We start from the raw sequence: 18,116 nt of genomic DNA on the forward strand, positions 1-18,116 counted from the left end.
CCCAGGCCCAAGCCCACGCCCAGTTCCGGTGGGGGCTCAGTCCTCCGGAGTCTAGGAGTCGGGCTTCAAGGAGGGCATGGCAGCCGATGGGGCAAGACTGGGGCCTTTTCTGTTCTTAAGAATATGCTGCCCGGAGGCAGCCCCAGCTCAGGAGACAGGAAGAGGGTGAAGGGATGGGGCTCATCAGGCAGAAGGAGCGCTCAGGGTGCTGGAGCCAGCCCTTCAGCAGCAATTAACTAGGCAGGTACCCAATCTTCTGGAAACAAAGCAGGGAGCCAGGGCTCGTTTTCATCGTTAAGGGTCCTCAGGGGCTCCAGAGGAGCCCAGCCAGCGGGTGGAGGTGGCCAGAGGTTCTAGCCAATACCACAGGTAGTAAAGCCTCTTTGACTGTGGGTTGTAGTCCCAAAGAACGAACCCAGAAGAGAGGGCTCAAAGATCAGGACGGTGCTCTGGGCTCCCACAGGTCCGGGGAGGAAGGAAGGGGTGGCTCGAGCCAGTCCCCCAGGCCCAGAAGATGTCAGGGAAGGGCCAGCTCCGTTCCCGGGCCATGCATCTGTCCTTGGGTGCAGTGTGGAAGTCCAGGAAGCAGGGTCAGCTCCCAGGATGACTAGCTTAGCAGACGAGGCCCAGGGTCAGGCCCAGTGGCAACAGAAGGACGAGCCCCTGTAAGCCCCAGGCTGGGGCCAAGCTGAAGGCCTGATGGTTGACACAGAGATGGCCATCGGGCTGGGACTCCTGGACCTGGGGCACCGCACGAGGCTGCAGCTCTGTCACGTGATAGTGAATCCAGGTGGCATAGCTGGAGGTCAGAGTGTACACGCCAGGCCTGTTGGGGGCCCCACAGGCATCGCCCCAGCTCACAATGCCTGCCAGGTACCAGAGGCCCCCCACGGGGCAGGAGAGTGGGCCCCCAGAGTCACCCTGAAGACAAAAGCCATAGAGTACTGTTAGGATGGGGCCCCGGGCCTCAGGTCGGCCATGCCAGCCCCTCTGGCCCTCATCTGCCAAAAGGCACTGGTCTCACTGGACCCCCCCTGCATTTACCTGGCAGGCATCCTTGCCCCCCTCCACGTAGCCGGCACACACCATGTCCTGCTGGATAAAGTGGGGCTCGTCAGGCTTGGCGTTGATGTTGTACAGGCAGTTACACGTCTCACGGCTGATCAGTGGTACCTCAAGTTGCTGTAGCTGCCGGGGGACCAGGAGGCTCACTGTGGGAGCAAAAGATGCTTACCTGGGGCCTCCTCCCCTGAGTCAGACACCCCCCCCCCATGCCTCTAGACGTCAGCGCCCATCTCACCTGAGGGCGCCACGTGGCCCCATCCAGTGACAGTACATTGGAGGCCATTGGGGAAGGAGGTGTTGGCTGCAGGGAGGCAGATGGGCCGGATGTAGCGGGAGAAGGTGACCGGCCTCCCGAGCCGGAGAAGCGCGATGTCGCCCTGGGAGCCCTCCTGGCGGTAGCTGGGGTGAGAAATGACCTGGGCCACGGTGCGGACCTCGGCCTCAGGGGTGTAGGAGTCCAGCTGGTGGGCCCCCAGCTTTACCTCATAGTCTTCCTTGAGGTGCTCCCTGCAGGCAGAGGGGCCAAGGCTGGGACCCAGGAGACCTCTCCTAGTTCCCTGATCCCTGTTGGGGATCCCCGTTCCATCCACCCCCAGGTTCTGGTCCCAGGCAAAGGGCCTTTTCCATCCCAAACTGCATATTAGTTTTATCCTGTGACCCGTGACCTCTGGCCTTCACTCCTCACTGATCCTTTCGGACTTAATTATTGCTACCCCTGGACCCAACAACCCAAGAACTCTAACCTCCGGCCTGGGCTGATCCCTGAACTTTGACCTTAGCCCACTTTGACTCCCCCCCGGCGCCCCCCCCCCCTCCGCCCCCACCACCCGGCTGGTACCTTGGGAAGCAGTGAGCAGCTGAGAGCACCCACTGCTCAGACACGAGAGACCCGCCACACACGTGGGTGCCGTCGTAGGTGATGCTGACCTGCCAGGGCCACTGGCCGGCAGCTGCGCCAGCACCCCCGGTGATGCGTGCTTGGGAGGCCACACCACAGGAGGCTGTCCAGGGAGGAAGGGGAGAGGGTCAGGTCCCTCTGGGGCCCCCCGCACCGGGTTCCTCAGGCCTGCCGCTTCCTGTTGATCTGGTTTGGAGCTTGGGAAGTGAGCTCACGGGAGCCAGCCACCCTTCTGGCCCCAATCCACTGCTCAGTGGGCACGGCTGGTTCTGCCCCCTCACCGTCCTTGTTACCTAGCTCGGGTTTCGTCCAGCTTCCTCTCTCTCAGGTCCTCCTACCTTCCGTTCCGTCCACTCCTTACAAGTCAGAAGATCTTTATAAACCACAGATCTGATCGGGTCGCACCTCAGCTTGAATCGTTTCCTGGCTCCACACTGCCCTCCAGATACATTCCCGACCTTCCAGGACGCTACCACCTAGTCCAGCCATCCCTCCAGACACTTCCTGTCACACACACTGGGCCACACACTTGCTTGCCTCTAGACCTCTGCTTATCCAGGTCACTCTGCCGAGCACACCTTTCCTCATCCCTACTCAGCTCAGCAAACCTATTTGCCTACAGAGGTGATCCCAAACGTCAGCCTCTCCTTCAGCTGCCCTCACGGGGCTGGCTGAGTTGGACGATGCTGGGGGCTCCGGCCCCCCACCCCCAACACCGCCCCCTCACACAACTGTTGTGCTGGGGTCTGTGACAGCACAGAATCCGGGCATTCCCCGCTGACGGGGCCTGGAGCAGACCTCCTAGTGCCCCGTGCCCAGCACACGGGGCTGGGCACACAGCCGGAGTCGTGGATGCGTGCTGAACAAACAAGAGGCCTCCCACACTGAGCATCTGGTTTCCGGGACAGCCTCACCCCCACGGAGGCTGCGGCCCTTGGGAGCAGGACCCGACAGCCCTTCCCAAAGTCACCTTCCTCAGAGCAGAGCAAACCGTCCGGCCAAGCTCCTTCTTCTGTCCTCCTAATAACGACAATAGCTACTAATGAGTGACTGCCCAAGCAACGCGCGGGGCTGCGAGAGGGCTTTCACTCACTGACTTTATCTCCCTGAGTCCTCACTGGGGCCCCAGGAGACAAACATCATCGACTTCATTCTGGAGGTGAGGGGACTGGCCAAGAATACACAGTGTGCGGTGAAGCGGGGACTGAAAACCAGACTCAGAGTCGCGTGGTGTGCCTTGGTTGGTTTTCCTCAAAGGTCGTACCTTTGGACTCAGACGTGGGTTTAAAATCCCAGCTATGCCTCTCAGTGGCTGTGTGCTCTTGGGCAAGTCACTTCTCCGTACCTCAGTTTCTTTCTCCAGAGAATGCCGGCTACCGTCCCCAACTTACAGACTAATGGGAGGATTTACACAAGGCAATAAGGATGGGCAAGTGGGCCCTACCGGAGAGAGGGTCAGGCACTCATGAAACACTCCGTTGGAATCTGAATCCAAGTCCCCTTCCTTTCCCCTCCCCCACACAAGCCTCACCTTCATCCCCGTCTGCTCCTGGAGGAAGAGAGAAAGAGGGAAGGGTAAACAGGAAAGGCCAGAGTTCCCAGACCCCTGAGCACCTGCCACTTCTCCAGAGGACTGTCCCCCACCCCCACTCCGCACCCCCCAGGAGGCCAAAGCTGAAGGGAGAGGGAGAGGCCCGGAGCTAGGGAGGCTGAAGCCGAGATAAAGGATAAGGGATGTGCCCAGAAAAGGGTTATACCCTTGGCCTATGTCCACCACCCCTCCCCCCAAGCCCCACATTCTCTGACCGCCGCAAATACTCACCAAGTCCGGACCGGAATAATCCAAGTAAAAGCAGAATGGCCACAGCCCCCAGCCACCCAGGCCCCAGGCCTGCCCTGTGGGCCATGGCCCAGGACCAGGGCCCCTGGGGAGAGACACCAGGCACCCTAGGGAAGGTACCTAGGGCTGGTTTCAAAACGCAAGTTCCAGGTATCGGCCCCAGAGGGAAGGGATCCTGGAATCGTGCTGGGAAGGGGAAAGAGACGTTCAAGGCTAGCTTCGAAGGCAGGAATAAGGCGCGAAGGGAGACGCTGGGGTCTCCGCAGTCGCCCGTGAGGACACGTCTCCAGCCGGGCCAGGCTACGCAGAGACCTTCCAGAGTGCTGGATCCCTGGAGAAAGGCACCTACCTGCCTGCCCCTCCCCTAGCCCCGCCCTCCTCGCTTAGCTCCGCCAGCTTTGCTAACACGGTCCTAAGTCCTTCCAGACCCCCGGGGGTGGGTGTGTGTGTGTGTGTGTGTCTGTTCCAGGCGGGACTGGAAATCCTTGATAGCTAGACTCCCTAGAATGTGACCCCACCGCCCTCTGTCCCAGGTCTTGCAAGTCTCCCGGACCAGTAATGTCCCCCAGGTTCTGGCCCCGTCTTTGTTGTCCTGGGGCCGCTGTGCTCCTCCTTTCTTCCCTCCTTAGGCCGGGTGTCTGAGCCCAGGACACCTGGGGCCGCCCCGGACCTGCCATTTCAGGCCCTTCCATAGAGCCTGCAGCTGCATCTGTGTGTGGTGAGGTGTGTTGAGTGTGATGGCAATGCCGATCATCTCACAAATATTTCCCGAGTGCCTACTATGTTCCAGGCACAGGAGACAAAACAGACACCACCTTCTGCCTTCGCGGAGCTCACCGTGAAATAGGGCTGACAGCTCTGAATCAAATAATCACATAGCAATTACAGAATAATTTCAAGCTAGGCACTATGATAAAGAAGGATGGGGGCTCTGGGGGCCTGCTCACAGGAGCTTCGCATAGGCTGGCATCAGGAAGGTGCTATTAGAACTGAGGCCTGAGGGGCTCTGGGAAGGTGTTAAGGCAGATGGAGGAGAAGGGCGGTCCGGGGAGAGCCTTCTCAGGTGGACGGTGCAGGTGGCACAGGCTCTGGGGCCGGAGGCCCATGTGACCGGGTTGGGGGTCAGGTTCATCCTCTGTCCGTGTACGGGTCTATGGGCAACTAGGCATGTACGTTGGCTTCGAGCCTCAGAAAAACAGAGCCCCATTTCCCCACCTACTTTCCATAAGGCTAAGACCTCTTAAGCCAAAACTTCAGGGCCCCTCCTGGAGGGCAGGGAATTCCTGGAGTGGGTGAGGGGCTAGAGGCTAACTGCTGGGGAGGAGGGGGCAACATTGGACACTGCGGTGGGTTGGGCAGAGGGTTGGGTGTATTAAATGTTTGTGGGGGATGGCATATGGGTGACTGACTGGGTATGGGACCCAGGTGGGGATGTAATATTCTCTTCGGGATCTGGCAGCTAATGATAAGCCTGGCTCTTTAAGAACCTCTGCCTATCGGGGTGCCTGGGGGGCTCAGTTGGTTGAGCGACTGCCTTCCACTCAGGTCGTTGATTCATCAATCGATTCATCGATCGGGGAGTCTGCTTCTCCCTCTAATCCTCCCCCCTCTCATGCTCTCTCTCTCTCTCTTTCAAATGAATAAATAAAATCTTAAAACTAGTTTGTCTTTGAAAAAGCAAACAAACAATAACCTCTGCCCGTCTCCTCAATCTCCCAAGAACTTCCTACTTCCCCTCCCCTATCCTCTGCCCACTCAACCCAGAGATGGTGACTCCGGCCCCAGAGGCGACCCCTCTGCTACTCTCATCAGCTGGCTTCCACCCCAAGCACTCCTTCCCCAGGTCTCCATTTGCCCCTTTTCTGTGCTCAAACATCACCTCTTCTGTGATTCTTTCCTAATCCCCAGCCAGGGGTGTCCATGTGTGCTCCCCATTACATTGGGAGCACTTCAGGGACTGATCTATCAGACCCCCAGACCCCCTGACTTAGTAGTTCGCAGGAAATGTGGTTGAATTCACGCAGGAAGGCGCACTACTAAATGGTGGGTGAGGGGGGCGCTTGGGTGGCTCAGTTGATAAAGCATTTCAGCTCATGTCATGATCTCTTGAGACCCCGGATCAAGGCTCCCTGCTCAGAGGGAAGCCAGCTTCTCCCTACCCCCCGCCCCGTGCTCGCTCACTCTCTCTCATGCCCGCACCCTCGATCTCAAATAAATAAATAAATAAATAAAATCTTAAAAAAAAAAAAAGGTGGGTGAGGGAGTGGGATGTACACACAAGGACACATGTTGGTGCTCAAACTCTGGGGACACCGGGCAGGCTGTGCAAGTGGGGGACCGTCGAAGGTGTGTACTGGGGACACTGGTGGCACATACCCCGGGGCATTCATCAGGGTGTGCACATGAGGGGGCAGCCGTCTGTGGGCATGGGAGATGCTAGGTCCCGGACTCCCAGACTGAGACCCTTCCCTCACCCTCACCGGCAGTCCTTGCTCTGAGGGGCGGCGGCGGCGGGAGGGGGGGGGCGGGGCGGTGAGGGCAGGAGGTCTGAGCTAGGGCTGAGGTGTCTAGCAGGTGCTAGAGATGCCGATTCCGCTGGGGAGGTGACGCACGCCCAGCTGCCACCCCACGTCCCCCGCCCTGGGGCGGGAATGAGGGATAGCTGCCACGTTATCGGGGACACATTTCCTGGGAGCCCAAGGCCTGACTCACAGAAGCCCGGGAGGGATGGGCCCAATTCCCGGGCTTCCCCCAGCCCCTCGGCCTGCCCACAGCAACGCCACAAGGCCACGTGCCTGTGTTTACACCTTTATTATCCGCTGCCCGCTGCCCCCAAGGCTCCTGAGCCCTCAACAGCCGGGCGCTGAGGCCCGATGACCCGAAGGCCCTGCAGCCCAGGTGGGCGGGGCGCTGCGGAGGCTCCGGCAGGGGAACAGAGCCGGTTGGGCCACATTCCAGCCGCGCTGGGCGGGAAGTGGAGGGCAGGAGGGGGTGGGGGGGGAGAAGGACGAGGCGCCCCCTCCCCCCCCCCCCCCAGACCCAGGCCCCCTCAGTCCTGGATCAGGGGGGTTAGTAGCAGCAGGAATACAGCAGCCTGAGGGGAGCCTGGGGCGCTGGCCATGTAGGGGGGGCACAGGTCGCTGCCTTCAGGGGGCCAGTGGGGGTAGCCACTGGGAGGCAGGAAATGGGCCTCCCCCACTGTCTGGGAGATCCAGGCCTCTTCGGGGCCAATGGCAGCAAATAGCTCCCGGCTCCCCGGAACAGCCATGCCCATGAGGACCCAGGAGCCTCGCTCGGTCAGGCACAGGAGCGGAGGTGCCGAGGTCACCTGCGTATCAGAGCCAAGCCCCAAAGGGTCTCTCACCCTTCCTCCTGATTCCCTGCCCCTTCTTAGAGTCCAGCCACAAAGCACTGCTTGTTCCCATCCTTGGGCCTCCTGGCCCCTGGTCTCTCTCAGGTCCGGCCAGGAAGCACTGCTGCTTCCCACTTGGGGCCCAGCACTCAAGAATTCCAACCCTGTTCTCTCTCTAGGGTCCGGCTGCCCAGCACTGCCTCTCCCCTCCCTTTACCTCACATCTGTCCTCCTGACCCTCCGAATACAGAACACAGAGAGTCCCAGGGGGCAGAATGCCCTGATAGAGACAGTGACAGAGTCGTGGCATCAAGATGGAGACAGCTGCGGCCACCGGGACTAGAGAGGAGAGAGGGCTGTCGCAGGGATTCTGGCCTTCAGTCACGTCTCACCCCCCAGGGCCCCGGGCTCTCACCTCGGTCCCGGGGGTCCTTCCAGCCCAGCACCCAACAGCTGGCCCCCAGGGGGATACCCCCTGGGTGAAGGCAGATGGGCAAGGCTGATGGGGAGGGTTCCACCCGGGAGCTCAGCTCCAGGAGGGCCAAGCGGGGCCGAAGTCCCAGGTGCCGGGGCAGGCGGATGCTGATGACCAACCGGGATACCTGGTGGCCCTGTGGGAGGGGGCTGGCCCCTGCCTGGCCCAGGTACACTTCAACATAAGGCACTGTGGTAGAGCCTGGCCTGTTGGAACAAAGCCCAAAGTCACCTTCTCCTTCCCCAGTCGCTGTAAAGTCCTTCCCAGTGCAGGGGACAGGGCAGAATGAACTCCATTCATCAGGGGCAAGGTCACTCCATTCATAATTCCTCCTTCCAAATCTCTCTTCTATCTCAAAACACTTGTCGCAGTTCCCTGCACCATAAGAGCCCTAAAGGGAGAATATCCCACTATTTTAAGAGTCCTTTCGCCCATCTCTCCAATTTTTCCTTCTTGTCCAAGAGATGGGTGAGACCCACCTGAGGACACAGTGAGTGGCTGCCAGAACCCAGCCTGGGGCCACGAGGATCCCAGTGCAGACTCGATCTCCAGCTACGTGCACCTCTGCCAGCCAGGGCCACAGGACCCCCATCACAGCGGGCTCTGGTCTCAGGCCACAGGCTAGGGAGAGGAGGTGACCACTTAAGTGGGGGCTCCACAGCTGACCCCTGAAGACCCTACCATGGATCTTAGCCCATGTAGGAGACTCTAAGTCCCAAAGCCCTAAGGAGACTTTAAGCCCTGAGCCCTCACCACCATGTTCTGTGTGGGGGGGACAAGTCTGTGTCTCGGTCTCCTCCCCCTCAGGGCCCCAGTCCCAGTTCAGCTGGTCTTCGAGGGAGGCTCCCCCAGTCACATGGCTGATCCACCGGCCATGGGTCTGCAGGGGGTGGAAGACTCTGGGGCGTAGGCAGCCACTGGAGAGATCGCTGATTCCAGCCAGGAACCAGGTCCCCTCCTCCTTGCACAGAAGACTCCGATGAGAGTAGTTCTGCAGCAAGAATGTGTGCGCGTGGGTAAGAGGCTCTCAGAGGTCCTGGGGCTTTCCTGTACTCCACTCTCTCTCCATACTCAGACATAACACGTCCCACCGCCAGTACGATTCTGTATAAGTCAGCCCTCACTTTAGGATTCTCTTTAAACCTGGGGGTAACCAGAAGGCCCGACACGGCCCAGGGCCCATCTCAGGCCCCTCCCCAAAGTCCTCCAGGGCCAGACTCCGCCCCCAGCGCCTTCAGGACCCGCCTTAATCTCCGTCCCGGCCCCAGAGCCCCCGGCCTCATTCCCAGGCCCTCGCAGACCCTGCCCCCACCGCCCCCTACAAATTCGGTCCCGCAGGCCCCGCCCCCGTCGCTCACCCAGCAGCGGCCCGCCTCCTCCTCCTCCTGGTAGGCGGGGCAGAGCGCGTGCGGCGGGTCTCCCGGCGGCGGCACCGACGCCCCCTGGCGGCCGTACAGGCAGTGACACCACCAGCCGCTCAACAGCTCCGCCTCCAGCTGTGAGTTGGGGCCAGGCGCAGGCTCTGGAAGGGAGAAGGGAGGGAGCTGGCGCTGCGGCGGAGCCCCGCCCGACTCCGTCCAGCCCCGCCCGACTCCGTCCAGCCCCGCGCGGGCCCCCTGCTCACCCCCGCGACCCCAGAGAGCCAGGCGGCAGCGGCTCCTGGGCAGGAAATAATGTTCTGGGTGAGGTAGGCACACTGGCCGCGGGGCCGTGCTCAGGTTCACCGGCGCTCGCAGCTGCAGCAGCGCCAGGTCCGAGGCGTCGTCCCACGAGGCATTCTCGTGCAGCACGAGGCGCGCCACCAGCTCTGCGCGCCGACGCGAGGGCAGCAGCACGCGCCAGTTGTCCCGGTCGCGGGGCGGGCCGTCTGAATTGATGGGGCTGCGGGATGGTGGAAACTGGGGACGTGGGCTGGATCCTGCACACTCAGCTCAAAACCACGCACGTCTCGCTTGGACTTTGGACTTCCAGAGAATTGGGCACTCAGCCCGCAGCATCCTGGATCGAACTTATAATGCCCCCTACTCGCCCCCAGTAGACAAGGACCCCGCTTTGCAAGCTGGATCCTACACCTGCCAGTGAGACCCCGCACTCCAGACCGATGTGCCCCTCCACCACCCCGACTCCTACCCTACACAGGGGATTGTGCCTACCTCACCCAGAACACGATTTCCTGCCCAGGAGCCGCTCCACCCCTCCACCCCTCCACCCTCCTCCTACCCTATACAGGGGAAGGGCAGGGGACAGGTAGATAATGTCTCAGGCCGATGCCGGGGGTGGGGGTGGGGGTGGCAAGAACATGTCTGAGACTGGGTTTTCACTCACTCCAGAAAGCAACTGGCAGGTGCCAAGACCCAGCTTTCAGACACCAGCGCCCCATGGCAGGGTCTGGATCCTGGCACCATCACCTGGGCCTCCCAGGGCCAGGTCCCTGGCCTTGGGGCCTTGCCGCACTCTGAGGGGTGAGAGGCCTGGGTCAGGGGGCCTCCCAGACCCCCAGCAGTTTCCACCCCAACTCAAATCTCCCATGTCCAGCCACCATCTAGGGGTCCTGCTCCCTCACCTGGCAGGGCAATGGTGCAGTTCTCATCCCAGGGACCTGACTGGGGCTCCCAGGACTGGGTGGGAAAGGCAGGCCCAGGCTCTGAGCCTATCACCTGTTCCCGTATCCATGCCTCATAGGGAGCCACCGCAGTGAAGACTCCAGGGCGGTTCCTTCGTCCACAGCCAAAGCCAAAGCTGGTGATTCCCGCCTGGAACCATCGGCCACCTTCCTCACAGACCAGAGGCCCCCCAGAGTCTCCCTGGTGATAGATAATTCAGGGTCAGGGATCAGCCTGGAGAGCCACCCAGCTTATACTGGGTCACCTCACAAAGGTTCTACACCTCTTCTTCTTGCCCAGCATAGAGCCACCTTCTAGAAATCTGCCCTGTCAGAGCCTTGTCCTCTGCATTGCCTACAACTGTAAACAGAAGAAAGCCTTGTAAGGCAGAAAGGCTGATGAGCATTAAAGGCCGTGCTACAGAGACCTGCAGGTCTCATTCAGAGCCAAATGATTCCTGTTCAATAAGGCTCAAATAAACCCCGTTTTGGGTTTCTAAGTGCACCCAATTGTTAAAGTAAATCAGAGATGCCAACATTCAGGAGCAAGAGGCTATTGTTAGAAATAAGCTGTTAGAAAAGCAGCAAGGGGGCGCCTGGGCGACTCAGTTGTTTGATCATGATCTTTCATGGTCATGATCTTGGCGTCATGGGATCAGGCTCTGTGCTCAGCAGGGAGTCTGCTTGTCCTCCCTCTGCTCCTCACCCTGCTTGCACGCTCTCTCTCACTATCTATCTCTAAAATAAATAAACAAAATCTTTTTAAAAAATGCAGCAAGAAGGGATAGTTTGAAATCGAGTAAGCAGGAAGAACTACAATGAACAAACACTAAAACAACATTGTTCCTAAGACATCTTCTGTAGCCGAGGTCAGGCATCTCTGTGACCTGAGGAGGTCCCAAGGAGGGCTCAGAATCATTGAGAACTGTGCTGTGCAATATGGTAGATGTATCCACATGTGCCTATTTAAATTTAAATTTAAGCTAAATAAAATTTAAAATTCAATTTTTTAGTCATACTGAAAACATTTCCAATATTCACTAGCCAATGTGGCTAGTGACTACCATACTGAACAACGCAGATATAGAATATTTTCATCATTGTAGGAAGTTTTAATGGACAGCACTTGGTTTAGAGGAATTTGAACTGTTTGCAACCCTGTTCAAGAAGGGAACCTCATAACTGGGAGGGACCCTGAAGACGATCTAGCTTGACTAATCCTCATCACCACCATGCATGCTTGAGCGCCCTCAAAAATGTGTGCCATTGGGGGTGACTGGGTGGCTCAGTCGGTTAAGCATCTGACTTTTTTTTTTACAGGATTTTTTTAAAAAGCTTTATTTATTCATTTATTTATTTAAAGATTTATTTATTTATTTATTTATTTATTTATTTATTTATTTATTTGCCAGAGAGAGAGAGAGAGAGAGAGAGACAGCGAAAGCAGGGACACAAGCAGGGGGAGTGGGAGAGGGAGAAGCAGGCTTCCCACCGAGCAGGGAGCCCGACGTGGGGCTCGATTCCAGGACCCCGGGATCAGGACCTGAGCCGAAGGCAGATGATTAATTACTGAGCCACCCAGGTGCTCCCATTTATTTATTTATTTTAAGATTTTATTTATTTATTTGAAAGAGAGAGAGAGAAAGCCTGAGTGCGGTGGAGGGTGGAGCAGAGGGAAGGGAGAAGCAGACTCCCTGCTGAGCAGGGTGAAATGCGGGACTCAATCCCAGGACCCGGAGATTATGACCTGAGCCAAAGGCAGATGCTTAATGGACTGAGCTACCCAGGCTCCCCTATTTGTTTTAGAGAGAGAGAGCGAGCAGGGAGGGGCAGAGAGAGAGGGAAAGGGGAAGCGGACTTCCGGCTGAGCAGGGAGCCCAAATGCGGGGTGATCTTCCAAGGAGGAGATCATGACCTGAGCCCAAACCAAGAGTTGGATGCTCAATGCCCCAAAGCATCTGACTCTTGATTTTGGCTCAGGTCATCATCTCAGGATGGTGAGATCGAGTGTAGAGTCTGTTTCTCCCTCTCCCTCCCCCTGCTTGTACTCTCTCTCTCTCTCTCTCTCTCTCTCTCTCTCAAATAAATAAATAAATAAATAAATAAATCTTAAAAAGAATTGTGTGCCATTGGAGGAAAGTTTCTGGGGAAAATGGTTAAAATATACTATGTGTTGGCTTTCAGCAAGGTATCTGGAAACCTCTGTAAAGGATTAATCCTTCTACTTGTTTAAATTTTATTTTAAAGTAATCTCTAGGGGCGCCTGGGTGGCTCAGTCATTAGGTGTCTGCCTTCGGCTCAGGTCACGATCCCAGGGTCCTGGGATCGAGCCCTGCATCGGGCTCCCTGCTCCGCCGGAAGCCTGCTTCTCCCTCTCCCACTCCCCCTGCTTGTGTTCCCTCTCTCGCTGTGTCTCTCTCTGTCAAATAAATAAATAAAATCTTTATATATATAAAAAAATAATATCTGCACCCAATGTGGGGCTTGAACTCACAACCCTGAGATCAAAGAGTCCCACGCTCTATGGACTGAGCCAGCCAGGCACCCCGGATTAATTCAATTTTTTTAAAAAAATAACTATTTGCTGAATAGCTACTAAGGAACAGATGCTGTGCTGTGGACTGGGATGTGGGATAATAATAACAATAGCTAATACTTATTTAAGCTCCTATTAAAGACTAGGCACTGTCCTAAGTATTACAAATTCATGTACTCATCATAACCACCCTATGAGGTAAGTAATTCTATCATCTCTGTCTTCCAGATGAGAAAGTCTGGACATGTGGAGGTTAAATAATTCAGCCAAGGTCCCACAGCTCATAAGCGGTGGTGCTGGACTCCTAACCAGGCTGACTCACTCTAGAGTCCGACATGTAACCTCTGCATTGGACTGCCATGAGTAACATAAGCCCTCTTGTTGAGCCCCGAGTTCTGTCCATTTATAATCTTCTCATCAGTCCTATCCACCGGCCATCTTGCCCTCTTTTTGCAGATACGAGAGAGATGAGCTTGGTCTATTCCTCTTGTTTCCTATTGGTTATAGGGCTCTGCCTGGCCCTGCGGGGCAGATGCGGTGGCCTCCCCTCACCTGGCAGGTGTCTCTGCGGCCCCCCGCGTAGCCAGCACACAGCATCCCTGGCAAGAGCTGGAAAGTGAGGTTGAAGGGGCCAGGCCGGCTATAGAGACACTGACAGGCGTCCTCTCCCAGCAGCCTTAGCTCCACTTCTTGTAGCACCCATGGGAGAGGCAGGTGCTCTGAGGGCAGAATGGGAGAGCAAATGCTCTGAGGCAAGTATGAAGTCCCCTGGTCCCCAGCTCAGCATTGTGCCCTCCAGGCACCTCCTGAACATCTCTGTTTAGATGTCCCATGGCACCCGAGCCTGCTACATCCCAAACCAGTCATTATCACCTCCTGCTCCTCTCTGTTCTTCCCACAACCTCCTCTCAGGAATGGCCCCACAAGCACCTAGTAAGAGCTTCCACGGATGGTTGTGCAGTGGAGAAAGGTATCCAGACAACAAATAATGCATGTGGGGGCTAAAATCACTCAGCTCTGGGCCCCCATAGGGGTTGTGTAGTCTTGAGAGGGCACCCTTTCCAACAAAGATGCCGTATAGACTAGCGTGGTCCCATACCAAGTTGCCAAGCATAGAGTCTGGGTGTCAGCTTTGACCTCTGTCTCAGCTTCCCCTCCCCAGTCAGTTCCCAAGTCCTGAAAACCTCTCATGTGTGACCTCTTGGATTTTCACTGCCACTGCCCTAGTTCAGGAGGCACAACTTTGGGCCTGGATGATTGGCCCAGGCTCCTCACTGGTCCATTCCCCAACCCACCCTTCAGTTGTTGCTGACAGAGGCATGTTCTTTTTTTTTTTATTTTTTATTATTATTATTTTTTAATTTAAATAGGTTCCATGCCCATTGTGGAGCCCAATGCGGGGCTTAAACCCACGACCCTGAGATCAAGACCTGAGCTGAGATCAAAGAGTTGGATGCTTAACCGACTGAGCCACCCGGGCACCTCATGACAGAGGAATGTTTTTAAAGCTCAGCTCTGATCTTACCAAGAACAATCAATGGATCCCACTGTCTACATCTGAGGCCTCAGCCCTTTCCTGAGGTGACCCTGCCTTTGATGGGAACCAGGTCTCAGAATCCAGGAACGGGTGGGGGAGAGTTGTGAATAGAGCTCCTTCCCTTCCCAGAATCCTGAGAGGTCAGGTGATGGTGAGGCTGTACTTAAGGGTCACCCAGGGAGGTTTGGGGATTGTCCTAGGGATCCTGGGAGCTGGTGGGGTACTCTGGCCCTCGGTTTGACCTTAAGGCTTTCATGGTCCACACCTAGCCGCTTTTGCAGCCTCTGTTGCCTATGCCCCTTCTACTCCAGCCCGGCAACCTGGCCCTTCTCCATCTCATATGTCTCATGTGGATACCCAGAGTGGCCTCCATCTCCCCCCACCTTTCTGTAATGCTAACTTATGTCCTCTTTACAAAACCTCCCCAGAAATCTCCTGTTCTGGGTGCCCTTTGTCAGGATGGTCTGGGCCCATCTACACAGACTTCCTAGGTGCTCAGAATGACCCTTTCTTGTCATCCCCTGCCCTCCAAGCACAGGCTGTGGCATCTCCTCCTCAAGCACCCTTGCCAAAGCCCTGGGCACTACACAGGTCTGATCATGGCATATGCAGAATAAATGTGGGGGCCTTGCTAACATGGAAAGGTAGCACTGGATAATGGCGATGATGGGGAATGGGAAAGTGGTCTACTTCCCCCCACACCTTCTAACATAGTGTTTGTTTATCTGCTGAATTTATAGCTTGTCTACCTACTAGAACTTAAGTTCTGAGAAGCCAGGGAGTTTTGCTGGTTATGTTTACTGGCATATCTTTAAGTCAGTGCCTGGCACAAGAGGTGCTCAAGAAATATCTGTTGAGGGTGGGGGATGGGTTAGCCTAGTGATGGGTGTTAAAGAGGGCACGTTCTGCACGGAGCACTGGGTGTTATGCGCAATGAATCATGGAACACTACATCCAAAACTAATGATGTGATGTACGGTGATTAACATAACATAAAATAAAGAAATATCTGTTGAACGAACGAAAGATGAACTGAATGAATGAGGGTGGGTTGGGAGAAGACAGGAGGTGGGTAAGTAGATGAGTGAGGGGAGGAAGACAACAGGGAGAGGAGGGCAGAAGCTGACATTTGCTGAATGCTTACAATATTCCGGGCTCCGGTGCACGATTACCTAGGGCAAAAATTCCTAAAGTGCATTCGTGACTGCTCTGATAGGCACCGTGCTACAGACTTTACACGGATTTTCTCATTTAATCCACCCAACAACCCCATGAACTGGGCACTGTTTTCCTCAATTTTCAGAGGACGAAATGGATTGGGTGAAGTGCTTTGTCTGAAATAGCAGAGCTAGGATGGGAACCCCAGTCGGATCCTAAATCCAGGAAAGAGAAAAACTAGAAGGGAAGGTGAGGAGGGAATCGCGGTGGATGAGTCAGTAGTCTTACCGTGCGAGCCCTCACGGAGGAGGAGAGACGGGGATGGGCAGAGCACTTAGCCACCGCCTGGCAGAAATCGGCCCTCCAGGCCCCCGCCCGAGGCCCCGCCCCGTGGGTCCCACCTCCCGAGCCCCCGCCCCAAGGGCCCGCCTAGACCGGGCCCCGGCTTTTAGGCGTCGCCCCGAGGACCGCTCAGTAGGCCCCCACCTCTCCCGTAACCCACCTCCCCGGAGGGCCCCCGCCCTCACTCACCCGCTTCCTGGATGTCCCCCCAGCCGGTGGCCCAGCAGGCCGCGCCGTGGGCGAAGCGGTGCGAGGCGCGCGGCAGGCAGACCGGCCGCACCGCGGGGCCCAGCTGGGCGGGCGAGGCCAAGCGCAGCAGGGCCAGGTCGGCGCCCAGTTCCACGCTGCTGTAGTTGTCCGGCACCAGGATGGCGGCCACTGCGCGGACGTGCGCGCCGTCCAAGAGCCCGTCCTGGGAGTGCACGCCCAGCAGTACCGACCACTCGGTCGCAGGCTCCAGGGTCCCGTTCCTGCGCCGAGGCCCAGGCGGGAGGGGGTTAGGTCGACCCTAAGATGGGGGCCGACTGTCGTGGGGGTGTGGGGCTCAGAGGCCCGGGAGAAGGTGGGATCAGCGGGAACCCAGGAGGGGCGGAGTCGGATCCGGATTTGGGGCTGGGGCGATCCAGGTTGAGCTAGGTTCCCAAAAGGGGGAGGAGTGGATCCGATTTAGAGGTGGTTGATAGGGGACGTTAGACAGACGGAATTAAGATTCGGGTGTTTGGTGGAGCGGTGGGGCGAGTCTGCAGGCGGCGTCAACCACATTCGGAACCAGGATACCCCCGCAGAGGGGCGGAGAGACGGGCGCAGCTCGGTTCCAAGTTAGCGGTTGAATACACCGGGTCAAGCGGCGGGGCAGGCTTGGCTTTTGGAGAGGGGTCGGACGTGGGCGGATACTCACTTCACGAAACAGTGAGCAGCCGAGAGCACCCAGGAAGGGGCGACGAGGGAGCCCCCGCAGATGTGGCCCCCACTCTGCTGCAGGCTCACCTGCCACGGCCAGCTGCCTGGCTGCGCGTCTGAGCCCCCCACGATTCGGGCAGAGGACTCAGGGCGACCGCAGTCTGCGACGGGGTACCATGGAGGTCAGAGCCTGCCGGGTCCCTGACGCCAGAGGCCCAGGCAACTCCCAGACAAAGCCCCTGTCTCCCACCCGACTTCCGTTTGCCCCTCTGAACAAAAACAAAGAGGACCTAGGCACTGCTAATTTTCCCGTGACTTTCACCTCCCTCCTCGCCTAGCCACACTTAACTTCCTGTAAGATGAGGAACCCCCGCTCTTCCTTACCTAGATCTTCAGGTTCTTCCTGCGTGGGACTGAGAGCTGGGAGTTGGAGGGTAAAGAGAGGAAGGTACTGGTGACTTCCAGCCCCTGACACTGCCCAGCCCCCATCTTCCTGTTCTCCATCCTCTACCCCCTACCTCTCCCTTCCCCAGTTCCCTGCTCTTTCGGCCCCCTGCCAACACCCATGCTACCCCTCCTGTCTTTTCTGCCTCCCACGTGGCCTTCCCCCAGTCCAGCTGCCTTACCTGAGTCCTGGAAAGCTCCTGGGATGGGGCTGATGGCTGGAGAGAGGGAACCAGAAAGAGGCTGGAGACTACACTTTGATATGCCCTCCCCAACTCCCCCCTCCCAGCCCCCCCACAAGCTTTACAGCTACTCCATCTCCCCAGGACACCCGGGGTCCCTTTCCCCTCTCATACACTATTCTCTCCCTTCTGACCCCTCACTCCCTCCTTTTTCTGATGTTCTCCTGCCCGTCGTCCTCTGACACCCCACTACCCACACAGAACCCAGGAGTCCTGCTTCCCGGCTCCCCAGATACTAGGACCCAGGCCCCTTGCAGCCATCTTCTGTCCCCTGAAGTTACCGAGGATCACAAGCGGAAGGAGCAGGTGCTGGGACATGGCCCGTTTGAGTCAGCTGGAGGCACGGAGATGAGTGAGGGTCTGCTCCCGGCCACAGCTCTGTCACTGCCTAGGCAGCCTGTGACACCGGATGGTCCCAGGAGCAGCCCCACCCTCCCTGGCTGGAGCCCATCTCTGGCAATCTGAGAGGATCTGGGACTGGAAGGGGGAAGTAGGGAGCCCAAAGGCCCCACCCAGAGCCCTGTGAGCATCTCACATCTCTGGAGGCCCAAGGTGGGGGTGGGAGGCAGATGTCCTAGCTCCAGGACACGGTTGGGTGGGGGACGGAGGAGTGGAGGACCCTGTGGGCAAAGGTGGAAGGAGAGGACAGCCAGGTGCTGGGAGGCTGATGTACGGGGTCCTTGGTGAGGCAAGGCTGTCGGTGAGCCCAGGCCCTTGGGACAGAG

The 18,116-nt window shown here is 57.5% G+C and overlaps 1 protein-coding gene across 1 annotated transcript; it reads right to left on the bottom strand.

Moving 5' to 3' along the window:
• Window positions 1-577: 577 nt before the first annotated feature.
• PRSS36 (serine protease 36) lies at window positions 578-17,769 on the bottom strand. Its single transcript, XM_035722230.1, has 21 exons — window positions 17,673-17,769; window positions 17,332-17,367; window positions 17,090-17,125; window positions 16,704-16,866; window positions 15,995-16,275; window positions 13,321-13,487; window positions 10,194-10,434; window positions 9,956-10,085; window positions 9,255-9,511; window positions 8,989-9,152; window positions 8,384-8,621; window positions 8,110-8,251; window positions 7,571-7,836; window positions 7,373-7,494; window positions 6,855-7,131; window positions 6,609-6,766; window positions 3,786-4,134; window positions 1,904-2,066; window positions 1,301-1,572; window positions 1,045-1,211; window positions 578-921 (listed from the first exon to the last, which is right to left on the bottom strand). The coding sequence occupies exons 1-21, from the start codon at window positions 17,707-17,709 to the stop codon at window positions 613-615; spliced, it is 3,975 nt and encodes a 1,324-aa protein (XP_035578123.1). The 5' UTR covers window positions 17,710-17,769; the 3' UTR covers window positions 578-612.
• Between the last annotated feature and the right edge of the window lie 347 nt (window positions 17,770-18,116).

Source organism: Zalophus californianus, chromosome 10 (assembly GCF_009762305.2).
Source record: "Zalophus californianus isolate mZalCal1 chromosome 10, mZalCal1.pri.v2, whole genome shotgun sequence".
In the NCBI taxonomy this organism is placed as follows: Eukaryota; Metazoa; Chordata; class Mammalia; order Carnivora; family Otariidae; genus Zalophus; species Zalophus californianus.

What these genes read in the sequence shown, in the direction of transcription:
- PRSS36 (XM_035722230.1), bottom strand. Translation starts at nt 17,709, where the DNA reads ATGTCCCAGCACCTGCTCCTTCCGCTTGTGATCCTCG. An exon ending in AGGAGGCGGGCCGCTGCTGG is followed by an intron (nt 8,622 to 8,988) that starts GTGAGCGACGGG and finishes TTCTTGCTGCAG; the next exon opens with AACTACTCTCATCGGAGTCT. An exon ending in ATTATTCCGGTCCGGACTTG is followed by an intron (nt 2,067 to 3,785) that starts GTGAGTATTTGC and finishes CTCCCTGGACAG; the next exon opens with CCTCCTGTGGTGTGGCCTCC.